The sequence below is a fragment of the Osmerus eperlanus genome, chromosome 1, assembly GCF_963692335.1.
Source record: "Osmerus eperlanus chromosome 1, fOsmEpe2.1, whole genome shotgun sequence".
Classification (NCBI taxonomy): domain Eukaryota; kingdom Metazoa; phylum Chordata; class Actinopteri; order Osmeriformes; family Osmeridae; genus Osmerus; species Osmerus eperlanus.
Genome location: NC_085018.1, coordinates 19,967,370 through 19,987,429, shown reverse-complemented (window position 1 = coordinate 19,987,429; position 20,060 = coordinate 19,967,370). Strand labels below are relative to the sequence as shown.

General features: G+C 45.9%; 3 protein-coding genes across 6 annotated transcripts; 2 read left to right on the top strand and 1 right to left on the bottom strand.

The window, feature by feature from the left end:
* The first annotated feature begins 170 nt into the window (after positions 1-170).
* On the top strand, positions 171-11,279 carry pbrm1l (polybromo 1, like). 2 transcript variants are annotated; one of them, XM_062468634.1, is made up of 30 exons: positions 171-333; positions 723-894; positions 1,062-1,159; positions 1,355-1,502; positions 1,930-2,082; positions 2,178-2,294; positions 2,383-2,451; positions 2,571-2,669; positions 2,775-2,860; positions 2,965-3,056; positions 3,147-3,363; positions 3,446-3,587; positions 3,716-3,801; positions 4,091-4,370; positions 4,458-4,563; positions 5,168-5,807; positions 5,958-6,169; positions 6,367-6,552; positions 6,673-6,830; positions 6,922-7,173; positions 7,286-7,431; positions 7,552-7,709; positions 8,273-8,456; positions 8,551-8,758; positions 8,931-9,129; positions 9,224-9,379; positions 9,808-9,960; positions 10,387-10,454; positions 10,594-10,807; positions 10,888-11,279. In XM_062468634.1, exons 2-30 carry the CDS (start codon positions 751-753, stop codon positions 11,049-11,051), a joined length of 4,935 nt encoding a protein of 1,644 aa, XP_062324618.1. In that variant the 5' UTR covers positions 171-333; positions 723-750; the 3' UTR covers positions 11,052-11,279. The 2 variants fall into 2 exon arrangements, with proteins under 2 accessions (XP_062324618.1, XP_062324617.1); XM_062468633.1 differs by having other exon boundaries at positions 2,775-2,861; positions 2,954-3,056.
* Positions 11,280-11,420: 141 nt separating this feature from the next.
* Positions 11,421-17,023, top strand: stau1 (staufen double-stranded RNA binding protein 1). 3 transcript variants are annotated; one of them, XM_062468631.1, is made up of 15 exons: positions 11,421-11,599; positions 12,310-12,622; positions 12,740-12,861; positions 12,977-13,121; positions 13,275-13,425; positions 13,548-13,719; positions 13,804-13,899; positions 14,057-14,269; positions 14,405-14,548; positions 14,628-14,774; positions 14,888-14,981; positions 15,146-15,468; positions 15,608-15,730; positions 15,956-16,035; positions 16,141-17,023. In XM_062468631.1, the coding sequence occupies exons 2-15, from the start codon at positions 12,418-12,420 to the stop codon at positions 16,226-16,228; spliced, it is 2,103 nt and encodes a 700-aa protein (XP_062324615.1). In that variant the 5' UTR covers positions 11,421-11,599; positions 12,310-12,417; the 3' UTR covers positions 16,229-17,023. The 3 variants fall into 3 exon arrangements, with proteins under 3 accessions (XP_062324615.1, XP_062324612.1, XP_062324614.1); XM_062468628.1 differs by having other exon boundaries at positions 13,272-13,425; XM_062468630.1 differs by having other exon boundaries at positions 11,421-11,604; positions 13,272-13,425.
* Positions 17,024-17,672: 649 nt separating this feature from the next.
* rdh20 (retinol dehydrogenase 20) lies at positions 17,673-19,786 on the bottom strand. The gene is made up of 5 exons (XM_062468632.1): positions 19,334-19,786; positions 18,507-18,605; positions 18,221-18,366; positions 17,911-18,042; positions 17,673-17,800 (listed from the first exon to the last, which is right to left on the bottom strand). The coding sequence occupies exons 1-5, from the start codon at positions 19,784-19,786 to the stop codon at positions 17,680-17,682; spliced, it is 951 nt and encodes a 316-aa protein (XP_062324616.1). The 3' UTR covers positions 17,673-17,679.
* Positions 19,787-20,060: the final 274 nt, after the last annotated feature.

Sequence of the window (20,060 nt, the reverse complement as noted above, 5' to 3'; positions counted from 1 at the left end):
TTCAGCAATATTTTAAAATACATTAAGATTGACATGTAAAGATATGCGTCTAATTCATAGTTTTCGTTGTCAAGTTGAATTATGTATGTAAAAACTCATCATGTGGGAATGTTTTAATTAAGATCGTAAATGGTTCGCCCCGATGCACCGTTTCGTTTGCCAGTCCGGGTATTCTGAACGAAGTGCAAATGTCTCTTTTGTTGTCGACAAAAACACACAACTTCCGGGCAAATGCTAAAGAGGATAGCTAGTTGGCTAACTTGCTAATGCACAAGGTTCTGCTCAGGGAATAACGTTATATCTATCAAATTAAGACTACTGCATTCATTCAAGGTAGAACTGAATTAGATTATATAGTTGGATAGTTTGCGATGGTATATTTGTAATCGCTCAGCTATGGTAATCTTAGTTAGCATGCTTTTTATTTTTTTATTGCGCAGCAGTTTGCTATCTGGTATTGGTAGCTTGAATTGCACTAGCTTCTACCTTGTGTTAGTTGGCTTGCTAAAAACATAGCCGACTAGCTACCATTTCATGATTTAGGCTTTCGTTTTGTTTTTGTTTGTTATTATAAGATACTACAGTAGTGGTAGTAGTTTACCTCTCTAGCAAGTGTTTAGCAGCACAACTCACTAGCCCCCGAGGTAGGCGGCGAATTCCCCTCTATTGTTTTAGCAGCCCATTAGTTAAGTGATTAAACTTAAGCCCTTTTCTTTCTTTAGGTTTTGTACGAGTTTGGAGCTAGTAGTTATGTCAATGAGCAGTACTAAGAGGAGAAGAGCCACATCTCCTTCCAGCAGTGTGAGCGGTGGGGACTTAGATGATGCCTCCTCTTCCACTCCCGGTAGCGGCAGAAAAAGGAGAAGGACCTCCAAGCTTCCAACTGTGGATCCCGTAAGTAGATAATTCAATTTACAAACTTTTTGTGGGCTACTTTAGCCATACAACATTTGAGATATTTAGCCTATCTATCTTGCATTGTGGATTTTTTGAGTGTTGAGTGATGGTCACTTTATAGCTAGTTACCTATCTTGAATGTTGAATGCGTTTTATTTTAACAGATCGCAGTGTGCCATGAGTTGTACAATGCTGTTAGGGACCACAAAGATGACCAAGGGAGGCTGCTTTGTGAATTGTTCATACGAGTTCCAAAAAGAAGGTACTGTATGAATAAGTGATAAAAAAAATTGTATTAGCCACACAACAAATGTTTTAGTCAAACTATAAGCCTATCCTAAGAATTGTTGACATTATTCCAAACAATGGATGTGTGACAATGGATAGATTAGATTGTAGCTATGTGTATGCAGTGAGATGCTTAGCTGAATATTCCATCTTTTTATCTCTTCCATAGGAATCAGCCAGATTACTATGAGGTTGTATCTCACCCCATTGACATGACAAAGATCCAGCAGAAACTGAAATCAGAAGATTACCAAGATGTAGACCAGCTCACTGCTGATTTCCAGCTCATGTTTAACAACGCCAAATCCTATTTCAAGGTAGAGGAATTGTGCTGTTGATGACACCCATACATATTTTTAAGAGGGTTGTAAATCTGTGTTTTCAAAAGTGTGTTAGTTAGCCTGTGTATCCATGGATACATGGATGAAGTAGATGAGGAACTGAAATTTTGCTTTACTTTACATTTTCTCATTGTCCACCATTTTATAACACAAATCCCATTATAATTATAAGAAATATTTTTACCCCACATAAATATTATATCCTTACCTTACATTCGGAATTCCTTCGTTCAGTCAAGTTGGGGTTTTCGATGTCTCAAAATTCAATCAATGTCAGAGGACAACTTTTCTACAAGAGTTTGATGTCCTAATTTTTTTTGCCAGAGCGTCCTGTTAGTTTGTAACAAGTGAATTACTAGGTCATAGGTACAGCTCACTAAAGTTTCTCACTAAAACTCCTCAGGCTGATAGAGATGAGTACCAAGCAGCTTGCAGGCTGTGGGAAGTCTATGTGCACACCAGGAATGAATTTGTGCAGCCCGGAGATGGGGATGAGGATGATGATGAGGATGGTGACGACATGCTTGACAATCCTGGACTTTCCACTGAAGATGAGGTAAAACACTCTGTCCTTATGGCCTTTATTTATGTTTTCTGATGTGGTAACTGGGTTGTCAATCTTTTCTGCCTGTGCATGATCTTAATTGACAGACCCCACCAAGCTGTCTGAAGGAGGTTTTGGAGCAGCTCTTGGAGGCTGTGGTGGCTTACACTGACCCTTCAGGAAGATTGATCAGTGAACTTTTCCAGAAGCTTCCCTCCAAAATGGTAAGGCTCTCACAATCAATACATGTAAAAAATACAACTTCCGTCGGAGGACAGTCTTGAATATGAGTTTTTCTTCCATTTCCTCAAGCACTACCCAGACTACTATGCCATTATTAAGGACCCAATTGATATGAGAACCATTGCTCAAAGAATACAGGTAAGCGCATCTTAATTTTAAATTGTGTAGTTGCTCTTTGTTAAATAACATATTAAATATAGTTGAAATGTACACACCTTTGTAAATATAATATTTTTTATTCCGACTTTCCTTAATAGATTGGATATTATAAAAGTGTCAATGCCATGGCCAAGGACGTTGACCTTTTGGCCAAAAATGCTAAAACGTATAACGAACCAGGATCTCAGGTTTTTAAGGTAGAGGTTTGAGCAGAATTTATTGTAATATATTGCATTCCTGCTTTTGTATTCTCAAGCACGTGTTGTATATAGAGTTCTTATCCCATCTCTCCTGTGATGTAGGATGCTAACACAATCAAGAAGATCTTTGTCCAGCGCAAGACTGAAATTGAACATGCTGAGCCTACAAAATCTAGTCTTCGCATCAGGTAACATCTTACCCCCAGAACTACAGTATTACTCAAGCAAGCTTAAGAGACGCTGATGATGACTGGTTGACGGTTGTCTTATCTGTTTATTGGCGTGTATTCAGAAACCGGCGGTCAGCCCAGGGAGACCGTCTGTCAGCCATCACCCTGGCCTTGCAGTACGGATCTGAGAGTGAAGAGGACGCCTTTCTCTCAGGTAAGCCTTGATTTCAGAATACTTCTCTGCTTCAGAGGGATTACAGTTCCCCCCAGACACGTATGAACTTACATGTGTCTGTTCCTCCAGGGTCTGTGCGCTATGACGAGGGTGAGTCTGAAGCTGAGTGCCTCAGCTCCAGCATGGACATGTCCAACCCCATCTTCCTGCTGTATGAGGCTGTCCGAGGAGGCAGGAACAGCCAAGGACAGCTCCTGTCTGAACCCTTCCTACAGCTGCCTTCCAGGAGGGAATACCCTGACTACTACCAGCAGATCAAACAGCCCATCTCTTTGCAACAGATCAGGTAAGCGTCTCTCACCTTACGGACACTACTGCTGGAGAGACTCTGTCACGTGTTTAATGACCCCGTTCCTCTGTCCTGCCAGAGAGAAGATGAAGAATGGAGAGTATGATAGCGTGGAGCAGATGGAGACTGACCTCAGCATGATGCTTGAGAATGCCAAGCGTTATAACATGCCCAACTCTGGCATTTATAAACGGGCTGTCAGGCTTCAGCAGATAATGCAGGTTAGGCTCTCATGTTGTATTTTATTTGCTGATTCAAAGGGGGATCTATTAAGTAATGAGAAGAAATGTAGTGTTTTGTGGACTTAAAATTACTAGATATTTACTAACAATTTTATTTCATTTTGTAGATCAAGAAGAGGGAACTGTTGAGAAGAGATGATGATGATGGGGACAGCATTCTGTCATCTGATGCAGGGAGCACCAAGAAGAAAAGGTATGACAGATTCACCTCAGCCAAACACCAGCCCAACGTTGAATAGGATAGTGTTAGCTTGAGTCTAGAGTGACATGTAGGAGGGGTTATGTTTGTAATTTGGGAATAGTCCTTTAGTCCTTAATTTTGACTTATTGTTTAAGTTGTGTTATTCTAGTATCCTTGAAAAAGAAACTCGGGTCTCAATTTACTTATGCCTCTTTTTAAAGGATACATACCAAAGTCTGTGAGAATGTATTCTCCATCGCACTGTTTTAATTACTATGAAAAATCAATTCCTGTTTGGCAGCCATAAGAAGAACACCAAAAAAAAACAGATGAAGGCCCTTTATGCTGCAGTAACAGAGGCCAGAGAAGAAAACAGTAACCGGCGCCTCTGTGACCTTTTCATGGTCAAGCCATCAAAGAAGGACTACCCTGACTACTACAAGGTCATCCAGGATCCAATGGACCTGAAGACCATTGAGCACAACATCCGCTCAGAGCGCTACACCACTGGGGAGGCCCTGATGGACGACATGAGGCTGATGTTCCGTAACGCCCGCCATTACAATGAGGAGGGTTCTCAGGTAGATGCAATGGCCTGTGCATTCAACCGACAGTTTGATAAATTATTGCAAAGTATTGATTTTTTTAAATGTCTGATTTGTTTGAAGGTTTACAATGATGCTGGTATTCTAGAGAAGGTCTTGAAGGACAAGCGCATGGAGCTAGGGCCTGTTCCTGATGAGGAGGATATGGGTTCTCCCAAGCTCAAACTAAGTAGGTTTGCCCCTCTTTTTAGTTGTGTAACCCTTTATTTACATAGTACAGTTTTTCTATATTCTAGATAGATAAATTCAAGAGATATATGATTCCCATTAGGGATGCTCATAATGAACCGTAAACCATGTTTTTTTTCCGGTTAAACAGTGTTGCCAATTTAGTCGTTCGATTTTAGATACTTTTCACCTTCCCAAGTGACGACAAAACGTTGTCGCCTATCTAGCGACTAGCAACAAATCTAGTGACTTTTTGCTACTTTGTCAATCTCCGTTTTCATTGTCGGCAAAAGCAAAATAACTAATTGTACATTTGTGTTGTTACAGCCGCCAATCGAGTACAGTCAGCACTCTCTGATTCTATCTTTTTTTGTTTAGTTTTTGTTCTGTTGCTGTATGCTGTTATTTAAAAAATCAACCCCTTATGGGGAAAAAAAACAGTGTATTGGTATATGTTTTTAAATGGGTCACATACAGTCATCCATTATTTTTTTTTTTTTATCTTGTCGGATAACTGGTTAATGCCGGTCGTTAACGAGCGTCGGTTATCTCTAAAATGTATCTTCAAAATGAGCATCCCTAATTCCCATGTTCTGCACCTGTAGGAAAGATTGGTGTCTCACCAAAGAAGTCCAAGTACCTGACTCCGCTCCAGCAGAGGCTGAACGAGCTCTACGATGCTGTGAGGAACTATCAGGACCGCCGCGGCCGACGCCTCAGCACCATCTTCCTGCGCCTGCCCTCACGCGCCGAGCTACCGGACTACTACGCCACCATCAAGCGGCCCATTGACATGGAGCGCCTGCGCAGCCACATAGCAGGCGGGCGCTACCAGGACGTGGACGCGCTGGTGGAGGACTTCGCTCTGATGTTCAACAATGCCTGCACGTACAATGAGCCAGAGTCTCTGATCTACCGCGACGCCCTGGTGCTGCACCGCGTGCTGCTGGAGACACGCAGGCTGCAGGAGGGTGGGGAGGAGGGCGGGGCTCCAGTTGTGGGCTCGCTGGTCAGAGAGCTCATCAGGAACCTGTTTGTGTCAGTGCTGAGCCACCAGGACGAGGAGGGCCGCTGCTACAGCGACTCCCTGGCGGAGATCCCGGCCCAGGACCCGACCAGCCCAGAAAAGCCTCCTCTGAACTTTGATATCATCAGGGTGAATGTTGACCGTGGGCGCTACAAGAGGCTTGATGTATTTCAGGAACACATGTTTGAAGTGCTGGAGAAGGCCAGGCGGCTGAATAGGTACACCAAAATCTGCCAAAAATAACTGTACCTTCAAGTTGTCTGAAATATTCAACATGAGAGTACAAATGAAACCTAAACAAGAAAAGGTAATTGAACAATTGTATTTTTGCCCACCCCTCTTTTAAATCTTGCTTGTCATGTTTACAGGACAGACTCCGAGATCTTTGAGGATGCAGTGGAGCTTCAGCACTTCTTCATTAAGATCAGAGATGAGCTGTGTAAGAATGGCGAGATCCTGCTAACGCCTGCTCTCAGCTACACCCACAAACACCTGAACAGTGACGTGGAGCAGGAGAAGAGAGAGAAACTGCCCAAGGAGATGGAGGAGGACAAGCAGAAGAGGGAGGAGGAAAACAAAGGTGTGTGAGAGATGGTAGCCCTTTTTAAACAGATCTCACTAGAAGACCGTGAAGAAGACCCCTGTTTATGGCGGCTTTGTTTGTTTACATTGAACCAAACAAAGGCAGCCTAATGCTGTCCTATGTGTGCTTTTAGATAGCATGCTAGTGTTCATATTTGACGTGCTGCTGATGAGGGGGCTGTTTGACGCTTACAGAGGGGGAGAAGCCAGAAGACCTACCAGGGGGTGCATGGCAGTCTGGCCCAGAGCGTACCTACAGTCAGGACTGCAGCTTCGAGAACAGCACCTACCACGTGGGAGACTGTGTCTATGTGCGGCCAGCAGAGCCCAACCTGAAGCCTCACATTGTCTGCATTGAACGCCTGTGGGAGGATGAAGCAGGTAACATGTGAATAGTCTCTATACATCACAGCCATTCATACAGTCCAATAATCCGGTACAACTCACAACCCCTCAAGTACACCAGTAGTGCCTGTGCTTGACCTTGCTGTCTGTGTGTAGGAGAGAAGTGGCTCTATGGCTGCTGGTTCTACAGACCCAGTGAGACCTTCCACCTGGCCACACGCAAGTTCCTGGAGAAAGAGGTGTTCAAGAGTGACTACTTCAACAAAGTACCTGTCAGCAAAATAATTGGCAAATGCATGGTCATGTTTGTGAAGGTAAGGCGTAGGTTTGAACTTCTTAAATCAGCGTTTGAAACAGCACTCATCTAGGAAGGTGGCTGCAGTATTTGTGATCTCTGTCCTTCAGGATTACTTCAAACTGCAGCCAGAGGGCTTTCGGCTGGAGGACGTGTATATCTGTGAGTCACGCTATGCTGCCAGGAACAAGTCCTTCAAGAAGATCAAGATGTGGGCCATGCCTGTCAACTCTGTGAGGTTTGTCCCTCGCGATGTGCCGTTGCCTGTGGTCCGGGTTGCCTCCATGTATGCCAAGCACGACCAGGAGAAGCCTTTGGCTATGCCCCACATCGACAGTGGCAGTGGCAGCGTTGTTATCAAGGTGAGGAAGTGCATAAACTCAGTCAAGAAATGTTAGGGGACATTTTGGGATCACACTGCCATATCCTTTCAGTTGTAATAAGGGTGTGTGTGTCCATATCCTGTCCCTAAAGGAAAGAGAGGATGTTCCAGTGGACATGAGTGGAGGGGAGCCAGGCTGTCAATACTACGACCAGCTCCACTATAACAAAATGTGGCTAAAAGTAGGAGACTGTGTCTACATCCAGTCCCATGGTCTGATTCGACATCGCATTGGCAGGTCCGTTATTGCTACTTTCTTTACCCCTTGAAATATCAATGGTGTGTTCTAGTAATGTGGATATCAAGAAGCTTTGGTACTTGGGTATGTGTGCGAATATCTGCCATTCTCTGAGGGTAGGATTGAGAAGCTGTGGGTGTGCAATGGAGCTGCGTTCTTCTTTGGGCCCATCTTCATCCATCCCGAGGAGACAGAACATGAGCCCACCAAGATGTTCTACAAGAAAGAGGTGTTCCTGAGCAACCTGGAGGAGACCTGTCCAATGACCTGTGTCCTCGGTATGACCCAAGAGCCTCAACAAAAACGTTATTTCCTATCTGTCCCTGTTTATCCTCAGACTTGAACATGTCTAGCGTTGTCTCAGCTCAAGCAAGGTTTCCTCCTTCACACCCCAAAACAAACCTGGTTTTGTTTTTAAAGCCAGTTTAACCCTTGTGCTGCCTTCGGGTCACATGACCCAAAGGTTCATAACGAACCATCGTTGTTTTTACCCAATTTTACCCAATACAAAAACAAATAAAATAATTTTATTTTAACCATCGCAATGTGGGGGGTCTGAGACAGCCCAATGGTTAAAAGAAAATGCTTCACTTTGTTTTTGTATGCAGTAAAGTTGTCGCAATACGACGGTGGGTCACAATGACTGATGGGTCAGAATGACCCGAAGATAACACAAGGGTTAAAAGGCTCTTTAAGACGGCTTATTTTCAATAGCACCATTTGATTACCTCAACATTGAAGGGTGTACTAGAAATGAAATTAAGTGCAGAATTCTCTTGAATTAATTATGATAATTAAATAATTATCCATCTTATGTTTGGTCGGCCCATGTCTCCTGCAGGTAAATGCATGGTGTCCTCCTTCAAGGACTACCTGTCCTGCCGACCCACAGAGGTGGCCGAGGAGGACGTGCTGCTCTGTGAGAGCCGCTACATCGAGAGCGAGAAGCAGATGAAGAAGTTCAAGGGTCTGAAGCGCTTCTCCCTCTCTGCCAAGGTGGTGGATGACGAGATCTACTACTTCAGGTGGGCCTCGCTTTACTTAAGGCGTCACGCGACCGCAAAGATGTGGCTGTCTTGTCACGCTGATATCCCTCCACTCTTATCGGTCCATTTCTAGGAAGCTGATAGTTCCTCAAAAAGAGCCATCTCCTCTGCTGGATAAAAAGATTGAGGAGCTCGAGTTGAAACTAGCAGACATGGATGAGGGAGATGAGGACATGGATGACATGGAGGATGAGGACGAGGCCCCAGAGACTCCCTCCATGCCTCAGATGCAGACCCCTCTGGCAAGCGATATGGACATCATGCCATACACCCCTCCACAGGTCTTACACCCACCCACGCACCCACACACTCCAAGATCACCCCCACCCTTCTCTTTCACGTCACACACCTAGAGCTCTGCACAGCTTAGCAGGTCAGATGCCCCTTATCTCAGGAACATAGAACGAGCGGTAGTTGGAATGCCTGTGGGTTGACCTCGGTTTCTTTTTGCAGTCCACTCCTAAGGTAAAGGGCATGTCCAAGAAGGAGGGTGCCAAGAGGAAGATCAACATGAGTGGGTATATCCTGTTCAGCAGTGAGATGCGTGCGGTGATCAAGGTCCGACACCCGGACCTTTCCTTTGGGGAGCTGAGCCGGCTGGTGGGCACGGAGTGGAGGAACCTCGAGGCTACCAAAAAAGCAGAATATGAAGGTAAAGGGGGCCGTACTGTCCAGTTCACAGGATGGAGATTGGTCCCTACTTTACCCATCTATGTGGGTTATTGATTTATGCGTGTGTGTTCCAGAGCGGGCAGCCAAGGTGGTGGAGCATCAGGAGCGCGAGAGGGCAGCCCAGCAGCAAGCTTCCCCTAGACCAGGTACCCCAGTAGGGATGCTGATGGGCATGGTGCCTTCGCCTAGCGCTATGGGAATGCTAAACCAGACCATGACGCCTGTGTCAGGTAACCCCTCAAAGTGACAGTACGAGTGTTTGGGACTTAGCAGCTGGGAAATGAGTCTGGACTGACAAAACGATTCAACCGTAAAATTTTACCCCCTCCCGTCCGGAAACTTGGACAATTCCAAACTTCTCAGCACATCTCATCGGCAGTAGTTTGTTTGATTTCTTTTGCTGCTAATGTCATAGTGTTTTATATGCCTGATAGTTTTTAAGCTTGCATGATCAAATCAACAGCATGACAAGAAATTAATTCATCCATCTTTTGACTTTTTCCATCCATAAGCTTGCTTATTTTGCCATGCTTTAGCCTACTAATTTGTTCATCTCCTTTTGTTTTTAAGTTTATACTTAGTGCATGCTAGTTGGTAGCAAGTTGCATGTGACTTATGCATGGTTTGTTGTTGTCTATTCCTTGACCCTTCCCCCAAGGCATGATGGGAGCTTATGGCCCACCCTACATGCAGGGACCCCCCGAGGGCTTGTGTGTGGGTCCAATGCCACCTTACCCCATGGGGGTGTCCCAACTGCCTCCCCACCACCTCCCACCAGGTGTGCTCGGGTATCCTGGCATGCCCCACCCGGGTAAGGACCTAGCCTCACCTGCTCAGTTTCTTCCAGTCGTGTCTGTCCTGCTGAAGGGTTTTACCTGGCCAACAGGATGTGGTCACTGACAACTGAGGCAGCAAAGCCTGGTTGTCGGGTTCACTATGCACCCACTAAATTGATATGGTTTCCACTCACCTGTTCTTTTGTTTCTCACTCACTTAGTTACTAAGTTACTATTTACACATATCTTAATTGCTGAGTAACACATGAACAAACAGTCAATGCATGTTAAAATGTATAAATACAGCAACTAACCACCTCACATACTCATTGATTCATATCTGTATATATCATATCTTAACTTTTTGAAAGGCTAACCTGGCAAACCCATTGGTCCTGCCTCGTGGTATACCCTTCTGGCGTAGTGTACAGTATGGACATGTATTCTTGTTATTACTACAGGTATGATGGGCCCTGGTATGAATGGCATGGCTGGAAGTCCTGGACCCGGAAATCCTTACATGCAACAGGTAAAAGATATTCCACATCTTTGTTATATCGAACAGCTTAAAATAATTAATTCAAGCTAATTTCTTTTAAGGGACAGAATTGCTTTGTTGATTAATTGATTGACAATTAAACCATGCTCTTTCTTTCTGTATCTCCTAGCCAGGAATGTTCAGCCCAGGGCAGCATGCCCCACCTCCTTACCCAGGACAAGGCCAGCTGGGTCAGCCTTCACACCTGCAGCCCACCACCCCCATGTTTGTGGCTCCACCACCCAAGACTCAGAGAGTCCTCCACTCGGAGGCCTACCTCAAATACATCGAGGGCTTGAACTCGGACACAGCCACTATCAGCAAATGGGATCAAACCCTCAAAGGCAAGTAAAACAATTTTAGAGGTGTTTTTAGAGGTGTTAACAATGATTTGTATCTAAATTTGTTTTTGATGTTACCTCAGCCCGCAGGAGAGATACCCACCTGACCAAAGAACAGGAGAGCCGTTTGCCTTCCCATTGGTTGAAAAGCAAGGGTGCCCACACAACAATGGCAGATGCACTGTGGAGGCTGCGTGACTTGATGCTGCGAGACTCTCTGAACATACGCCAGGCATATAACCTGTAGAACATTCTTAGCACTCACTGTCCTTGTCATGGAATGGACAAAGTAAAACTAATAGGTCATAGAGAAGCAATATGTTATAGGCCATGAATCATAAAATTTTTATTTAGAAGTCAAATAAGCTTACTTAGTGTGTTTTTTTTATTGCTAATTTTTATGTGTGAACATTTCTCAAATGAAATCAGTGTTTTTGGCTCATTCTTCTGACTGCCAAATAAATTTGATTAGAACATGAAATTGGTATCTTTGTGATTTCCGACCCACGATGAAAGAACAGCTGAATGCTTTTTTTGTTGGAATTTGGAAATGCCATGAAATTACATTTCCTCCCTGTTAAAAGCCACGTCCCTGATGTCACTTCCTGGACGGCGCTGTCAAGATTGGCTATTCTCTTTAGTGTTTGCCTTGTCTACCTTCCTTTCACCTCCTCACAACCAAAATTTGACCAAAAATCACAAAGGAACGCCCCTAGAATTTGGCGAAAAACATAGCGATACAACATTTAAGCAACGTATCCTATGGAGTAAGACCTGGGCAGGAAGGATAAAGAGGTGAGGTAAATTTAGGCACCTCCTCAAAAAAGTAGGAGCGTCTGAACTAGACAGCCGTCAGCAGCAGTGCTAGCTAGCTAGCTTCCAGCAGGAACTGCTATCGACTCCCCTGCAGTTTACTACAGAAAACCTAACGGATTTGTACCGATGCGTCATTGCAAAATATAGGCATAATTGCTAGTGCAAAATATTTGACACGACATTGTGAAAGTAATTTCCAATATGCCGGTAGCCAACTTGCTAGCTGGCTAGCTGGCTAGCCAGCAGTAGCCAACACTTAATCATTTTGGCCACAGCACAGAATGCAAGCTTAGCAGGCTAACGTAATGTTACCGAGCTCGTTGGAACGCTAATATCGTCTTAAGTGAGCACTGTAATGAAAAAAACACTTGACAGCTTCAAAACTAATAACAGATTTCTATTAACAGGCTGTCAAATGCAAATTGATTTTTATAAGATAATATAATTGTACATTCTTGACAGTCAACTAGCCTACTTATCTAGCTGGGCCTGTGGTATTCAGTAGGAATCAACAGAGTAATAAAAGAGAGAGAATATCTCATCACATTATGTAAAGACAGTGGTACTTAATGCTTTGTTCAGTGATACGTTTTTACTTTAAATGTAGAATGCCAGTAAGCTTTCACAATCACACATACCTCATCTAGTAAGTGTTCTGTTATCTGAACTCTTTTCAATTTTTTTTTCAGGCAAAGCTTTGCAGTCTCAAACATTATCTCCCTCTGGCACCTATTGGTACTCTGCTGCAAAGCTCCACCTTTACTCCAGCCTACCAAGCACTCCTACCCAACAAGAGTATGTCCCAACTCCAGTTTCAGTGTCCAGGTAACTCCATGTCTGGAGCTGTGCTAGCTACCACCCCACTGCAACTACCACCCCACTCCCAACCTGGCTACAGTATTCCCTGTTCATCGAGCCCCCTGCCCTCAGAGAGTGCCAGTCACCCTCTCAGGAGCTCTGCTCTGCCCTCAGGCTCAGCCACTGCCTTCAGTCCCCAATCAGGTTTGTGTGTGCGTTTTCACTTTCAGGTTGATTCCCAAGCATCCACGAAATATACACAGAGCCATCGACTTGTACCTGAATAACTAACAAGCCTCACTCTCTGTTGTTCTGTTTTAGTATCTAACATGGCAAACCCTAAAGAGAAGACCCCCATGTGTCTGGTGAATGAGTTAGCCCGTTTTAATAAAATCCAGCCTGAGTACAAACTGCTGTGTGAACAAGGACCAGCTCATTCTAAGGTAACAGCAGCCATTCACTTCCTCTGCAGAAAACCTGAGACATGTCACCGGCAGGCTGTACGCCAACGTAGTGCCAAAGGCCTCATCCTGTCTTTGTCTCTGTTCCCTCCCCCAGATCTTCTCAGTGAGACTGACCCTGGGAGATCAGCGCTGGGAGGCAGAGGGGACCAGTATTAAGAAAGCCCAGCACTCGGCTGCTGCGTCCGCCCTGGCACAGACCACCCTGCCCAAACCCAGTATGAGGAGTCCCCGCAACACAGGCAAGAACCCAAACGATCTGTTCCGAGAGGCAGACCCTGCGTGTGTTTGTGTGTGCTCTGTTCTGTCACACATATTTTATAGCATTTCCAATACCTTTGTAAATAATCCAGGTTTCTGTTTTGTTTTGGGGGGCGGTGGTATATTTGTAGTAGACTGCATGACACACACCATGGAGTTGAATGCACTTTGTATGAAGCTGGGGAAGAAGCCTATATACAAACCTATTGACCCGTACCCTGGTATGAGGCCCAGCTTCAACTACAACATCAGGCCTCCTGGGCCTTACCAGCGCTCCATGCAACAGTGAGTCCACTCACCTCACCCTTCAACTGGCATTTATTAACAGTGAGCTGACATGTAGTACCTTCCTACAGGCAGGGTGTCCAGCATGAGTGAAAGGTGCATGTCGTGCTGTCCTCCCCCAGGTACTACTATCCGTTTCCCCCAGTGGGGACAGTGCTCTACCACATGGAGCTCTCCATCGGAGGCCAACAGTTCCATGGGAAGGGGCGCACCCGGCAGCTTGCCAAACACGACGCAGCGGCCAAGGCACTCAAAGTGCTGCAGAAGGAGCCAATGCTGCAGCAGCTGCCAGAGGTGAGAGAGGGAGATCCATACGAACACACTTACTGGGATAGAACAGCTTCACTCTAGGTCATTGACCAATGCTTGACATTGCAGATAAACGGAGAACCCGAGGAAGAGAATCTCAACAAATCCGAAATCAGCCAAGTGTTTGAAATTGCACTGAAGAGGAACTTGCCAGTTGACTTTGAGGTTTGAATTGATCTCCATGTCACACACGTACCCCTGTTTCACTGTTTTTGATCAATCAAGCATTCGTTTCAATTGAGCAGGTTGAGTCAGGTACTAAAAGAGATCTTTTACCGTGCCGTTACGTTCCTGCCCCCCCCCCCCCCCCATCCTGCCCCAGGTTCTGCAGGAGGCCGGCCCCCCGCACATGAAGAGCTTCATGGTGCGTGTGACCGTCGGGGAGTTTTCTGGGGAAGGTGAGGGCAAGAGTAAAAAGATCGCCAAAAAGCTAGCAGCCACGGCAGTGCTGGAAGAGCTCAGGAGGCTGCCCCACCTGCCCACCGTGGAGAAGATGCTGCCACGGATCAAGAAGAAAACCAAGTCCATCATCAAGGTGAGGGCCTCTCAGACGACACTGACGAGGGCCATCGGGCCCTTTTAAAAAACCTGGAAGGAGGCATAGCTAAGCTGTTGGTGAACTTGCGACCATGCTCCCGGGGGCTGTTGCTGACGTGTGTGTGCCCTGCAGCTGCAGACGAGCCCAGAGTACGGCCAGGGCATGAACCCCATCAGCCGCCTGGCTCAGATCCAGCAGGCCAAGAAGGAGAAGGAGCCCGAGTACAACATGGTAACGGAGAGGGGCCTGCCTCGACGCAGGGAGTTTGTCATGCAGGTTAGTAAAGCCAGGAACTGACAGCGGCTGCTGAGGATTGGCCTGGAATTCACAAGGGTCGTCTGGTTGTTTTGAACAGGTGACTGTGTGCGGTCAGTGTGCTGAGGGGATGGGTCCCAGTAAGAAGGTGGCCAAGAGGAACGCAGCAGAGAAGATGCTGGAGCTGTTGGGATACAAAGTGCCTCAGCCTCTACCCCCCAAACCGGCACTTAAAACAGATGAGAAGGTACTGTTGCGCTTTGCACATGGTTAGCAGCATGGCTAGATTAGAACATCAAGATTGGTGTGACACCGCAGGATCTAGTGTTGTAGCTGACCTGTGTCTGTGGTCAACTGAAGGCTCCTCTGAAGAAGCCAGGAGATGGACGGAAGGTGACCTTCTTTGAACCAGGTTCTGTGGATGAAGTCGCTCTGGGTGACCATCAGGGGAGAGGTGCTTTGAGTCCTCATACTCCTATGTCATATTTGGAATGCTTTGCATGATCTATAATAGTCATTGTCACAGTATTTGAACAAATTATGGTTCATGCATTCTGTGATAGCATACCTTTCATCCTCATCTTTATAATTGGTATGCTCTCTGCCCCACCCCTCCAGCCTCCTCCAAGGAGGAAGACTTCCGCATACCTTACCTCAGCCACCAGCAGCTCCCTGCAGGTATCCTGCCCATGGTGCCTGAGGTGGCCCAGGCAGTGGGGGCCTGCCAAGGGCCCCATGCCAAGGACTACAGCCGTGCCATGGCCAACCCAGCCATGGCCACAATCACTGCCATGATTGCCAACGAGCTGCTGTATGCTGGTACCTCCCTGACGGCAGAGACCATCCTGAAGAGCAAAAACAGCCTGGGCCACTTACCCCACGGCCCCCTCACCAGACCCTCAGAACAGCTCAGTTATCTGGCCACAGTGCAGGGCCTTCAGGTACTCACTCATACTGGGTTTAAAACCTCACTACAACTGACCTTATTGGCTGATGTTTCTTCACTGGTGCCCTCTCATAACAGCCATACAAGCGACACGCTAACTAAGTTCACACGTTTTTCTGTTGTTCTGTTTTCAGGTGGAATACAAAGACTTCCCCAAAAACAACAAGAACGAGTTTGTGTCTCTTATCAACTGCTCCTCCCAGCCGCCGCTTATTAGCCATGGGATCGGGAAGGATGTGGATTCATGTCACGACATGGTATGTCAGCGCTACAAAGTTACACTGATATACCTCACTGGGCTGGACCAGTGTACTTTAGTAATTGATGGAGTTTTAACTGCAGGCCAATTTCATGGTCTCCTAGACATGAAGCTCGAAGACACTGTATGTAACTGTATGTATGGGTTAACTGTTGTCAGTGATTCTAACAAGCCAAGGCTAACAGAGCTGTGTGTTTTCTGTTTTTGTCCTGCTTGCAAACAGGCTGCCTTGAATATACTGAAGTTACTCTCTGAACTGGATCAGCAGTCCAATGACAGGACAGGAAACGGACCAATCTCTGGGTAAGGCGGGACTCAGCTCTCTGCAGCTCAGGTTCTGAGGAAGAACAGCACAGGAAGTGAATCCTATATTTGGGAGGTAGTCATGCTGATTTTATCTTTCTACAGGTGTGGCAAACAGGACATGGAAGGCGACTCTTTGCTCAAACAGGCTAACTCAAGCACCTTGGTACAGACTCTGGATGGCACAGTGTAAACACAGGATTGGTTGTTTGAAAAAGCACTAGAGAAAACTCAGACACTGTGTTCTGATTGGCTGTCTTTGCAGGCCACAGGAAGCTGCGGACAATGTAGACTCTAAAGCATCTCTCCTCGTATTCAATGTTACAAAATGTTCACAGTTAAACAAGATTGATAGAAGATTGGTAGATTTCCTCTCCTTAATGTTGTTTAATTGTACACATTATTTATTTTTTATGTCGCTTATTAGATAATGTAGCTGCATCCTATTCTATGACATAGCGGTTATCATTGACATGTGGTTGAAATCCAAAGGAATTATGATAACTGTGAAAAGAGATTTTGTGTTGTCTCAGACAGATTTGTTGATTCTGTTTTAATTGTTTTATCATGCCTTACCTGCTTGAGGTCTTGAGTAGGTTGTTACATTTGAGTTTGGAACCCCTTTCTAGGCTAGGATGCAGCTTATGAACCACTGTTGATTTTCCTAGAGTGCTTTTATATCAACAACCACAAGTGAAGTGTTTATCTACATTACCATGTAGGGCTGGGAAGGTTTTGTGACTAAATGTAGCGTGTGATGTCGTGATGTTGTCCCCACCCTGTGTGGTGGGCCAGTATAAGTCTCTGTTGCGTATGTACGGTCTAAGCACGATGTCCCTCCCCTCCCCCCGCAACTCCCCAAACTCCCCCTTGTCAAATCAGTCTCCCTGATGCCCGTCCCCTCAGTGTCAACCCCCCCCCCCCTCTCTGCTCCCCATGGAATGTAAATAAAACCTGTGTGCTGTCAAACACAAAACAAGGTCAAAAAGCTGTCATGGAGATGTTCTCAGCTGTGATGTGTGTTGCATATGTTTTATGATTGGACTGAGTTGACTCACATGAAGATACAATTCCACAGGTGCTTTGACAACAGGGAATATTTTACTTCATGTAAACACAATCCTTATGCCAGGATTCTTAGTAAAGCATATAGACATCTAATGTAATCGTTGACTAGTCTGAACAATGTTACAAGCACGGTTTTATATCAGTTGCTGATTGTAAGTCATCACCTTGCTTTCAGTGTTCAAACATATTGTAGGGACTGACGCTTGATTTAGAATAGACAGTCTGGTAGCTTTTACCCACTCAGTGCTAATGGCATTCCTGGCTGAGAAATCATCAAGCACATGCTACCATATTGTCGTCTTGTATATTCAGTCAACCTCCTGCACTGCAAACATATCTGTTCTGCAAATCAAACACTTCTTGCAGAGCTCAAAACCACTACCTTCAATTGATTGAAAACTTGTTACAGCAAGACCAATCTTTGGTTTATTGAATGCAATCAGTGCACCACCGTCAGTGCTGATTGCCGATGGAATCAACCTCTTTGTCTTCTTTAGCAGGGCCCAATTTGAGACTTATCCAACTAGGTGTTGTTAGGGACCAGTCAGTGGACAGGCCGGGGTGAGTCGCTGGGGATTAGGTGAGCTGTGAAAGGCCGTTGGTGGTGCGTTTCTTCATTGCGTCAACAAAGGGATACATGCACTTGTCAGATCCTGTGAACCTGTAGGTTATCACGTTTGATTCCCATGGCAGTAACCTGGAGGGAAGAAAGAAGCATGTGAGGCCAAAGCTGGAAAAAAGGGGGGGACACCAAGCGTACACCGAGACAACATTTTGAGGTCTGATTGAACAGGCCTCTGTACTCACGCTCGGCATATGTAGGCAAGGTAAGTGATGCGGGGGATGCACACCATGGGCTGGTCTATGAGGATGGCATTCATGGCCTCCTCCACACAGTATAAGGGGTCAAGTGGTGACAGGAACAACTCAGCCTCGTCCCTTGAGGGGGTGCCAGAGAGCAAAGATAAGCATCCTGTTAGTGGGAAGATGAGGATCCACCATGTAGACCTCACAAATGTATTACCATCATACAGCATGATGTGTCAGATCATTTGATGTTTGTCCATCAACCTTTAACCACAATCCTCAGACATAGTCTCTAAGTGTGGAATCTTACCGGATCCTGCAGCCCTCAAACATGCCAGTGTCCACAATGTATGGGCACACCAAAGTGGTTTTGATTCCTTCGATCTCCTCGGCTGCCAGCTCGTGTGCTAACGACTCATGGAAACCCACCGCTGCAAACTTGCTGGCACAGTAATCCTGCCCCAGACACAAAACACAGCACACTTCAGGCATTTTTACAGTGATCTTTACCTTAGTCATTAGTGTATAAACTGGGATACTTGATTCTGGTTCCTATTGTTAATCAGAGTCTTTGCTTTCTGGACGTCCAGGTTCACCTCGACACACGCTGTGCTGAAGAGCCCCAGGACGCTGGCCACCGTCACAATGTGCCCATGGTTCTGAGTCTTCATCTGGGGAAGGAAGGCCTTGACTGTCTGTGGGAAAGAGAGAGAGAAAGCTTTCACTGAACATCTTACCCTATGATTCAGGCTTATGTGAAGATAATTAAGAAACGGGTATTAGCATATGACTGTAGGCAACGGAGTGAGTAAGACTGCAGAGTAGGCTTCTTAAAAGTTGCTCAATGTGAAGGGAGCTTATCCTGCATGTGCACAGTTGCTGTGGTAAGAGGGTTAGCGGGTTAGAGGGTCAGAGGGAGAAGCCCAGAACCCTTTAGCTGGCTCAGTCTGTTGGTGTCGCTATGCTAAAGGGATAGAATCGTATTAAAGCTATGCATTTTACACATCATGTCAGACTGCACAATAACCTGCCCCGTGAATGTCTCGTGGCAGCTGGTGTAAGGCTCCAGCAATGCAGAGACTGATGGAAACTACTACGTACATCATCTTTATGGGATTTTCGTTCCATTATAAAACATTATGTTATCCTACATGACAGTTGTAAAATTATGCGGCTCATGGTTTGAAAGAAAGTTAGAAAATCTTTCTTGACACTCTTCTACTGTCAGGCATATTATAAGATATTATGACAGACTGAATTGCACTCATTGATTGCATATCATTGTAAATTCAGAACTATTAAGCAATGTTGAGCTTGTAACGCTTCATGTTTCAAAGCTCACATCGTGGGCCATTATGATGATGACCACACCACCCCTCCACCCTCCGTGTTCCAGCCTCACAACCAGTCTGAGGGGGCTTACCCAGAAGAGGGCGTGGCAGTTGACCTTCATGGTCCTCTCCAACATTTCATCGGGGCAGTCCAGCATGCGTTCCCCAGCCACCACCCCAGCGTTGTTGACCAGGATGGTGACATCACGGCCCAGATCCTTCCGCACCAGGTCAGCGGCACGGTACACCTCTTCCCGGTTGGTCACATCCACCGTGTAGGGGTGCGCCGTGCCCCCCTCCTCACGCACCAGCTTGGCCGTCTGCTCATTGCCACTGGCGTTGACGTCCCATAACACCACTTCAGCCCCTTTCTTGATAAACTCCAGGGCAAAGAGGCGCCCCAGTGCTCCCCCCGCGCCGGTGATGAGCACCAGCTCCCCATCCACTGGTTTGGAGCGCGGCTTGAAGACAAGCTGCACAGTGGCACGCAGGATGGAGTACAACACATCCAGCAGCATCATCTGCAAATCCATCAGGAAAATCATCTCGCCCTCCTTCTCTGGTCTGGTGATAGAACAGTTCTGACTAGAAGCAGTATGGATCCTACTTTATGTGAACGTGTGAAATATTTACAGAGCACCTCGCCTCTTTTGTCCCTGACTGAGAAAGTGGTTGTGAGAGTGCTACGGATACTGGTGTTTCCCTCCTTCTGTGAGGAGCGTTTAAGGTCTATATAAACTCTTCTCTCCCGGATTAGAGCTAATTCTTTGAGCCCCTATAGAAAACCACTTTTGTTATGCATGTATGTTTGCATTACCA

Coding starts and splice junctions, on each gene's coding strand:
- pbrm1l (XM_062468633.1), top strand. CDS start 751: ATGTCAATGAGCAGTACTAAGAGGAGAAGAGCCACATCTCCTTCCAGC. Junction 4,564..5,167: donor TTCTCCCAAGCTCAAACTAA/GTAGGTTTGCCC, acceptor CTGCACCTGTAG/GAAAGATTGGTGTCTCACCA. Junction 6,831..6,921: donor GCATGGTCATGTTTGTGAAG/GTAAGGCGTAGG, acceptor TCTGTCCTTCAG/GATTACTTCAAACTGCAGCC.
- stau1 (XM_062468628.1), top strand. CDS start 12,418: ATGTCCCAACTCCAGTTTCAGTGTCCAGGTAACTCCATGTCTGGAGCT. Junction 14,270..14,404: donor AAACCAAGTCCATCATCAAG/GTGAGGGCCTCT, acceptor TGTGCCCTGCAG/CTGCAGACGAGCCCAGAGTA. Junction 14,549..14,627: donor GCAGGGAGTTTGTCATGCAG/GTTAGTAAAGCC, acceptor TGTTTTGAACAG/GTGACTGTGTGCGGTCAGTG.
- rdh20 (XM_062468632.1), bottom strand. CDS start 19,786: ATGATTTTCCTGATGGATTTGCAGATGATGCTGCTGGATGTGTTGTAC. Junction 18,367..18,506: donor TCAGCACAGCGTGTGTCGAG/GTGAACCTGGAC, acceptor TGTCTGGGGCAG/GATTACTGTGCCAGCAAGTT. Junction 17,801..17,910: donor CTTGCCTACATATGCCGAGC/GTGAGTACAGAG, acceptor TCTTCCCTCCAG/GTTACTGCCATGGGAATCAA.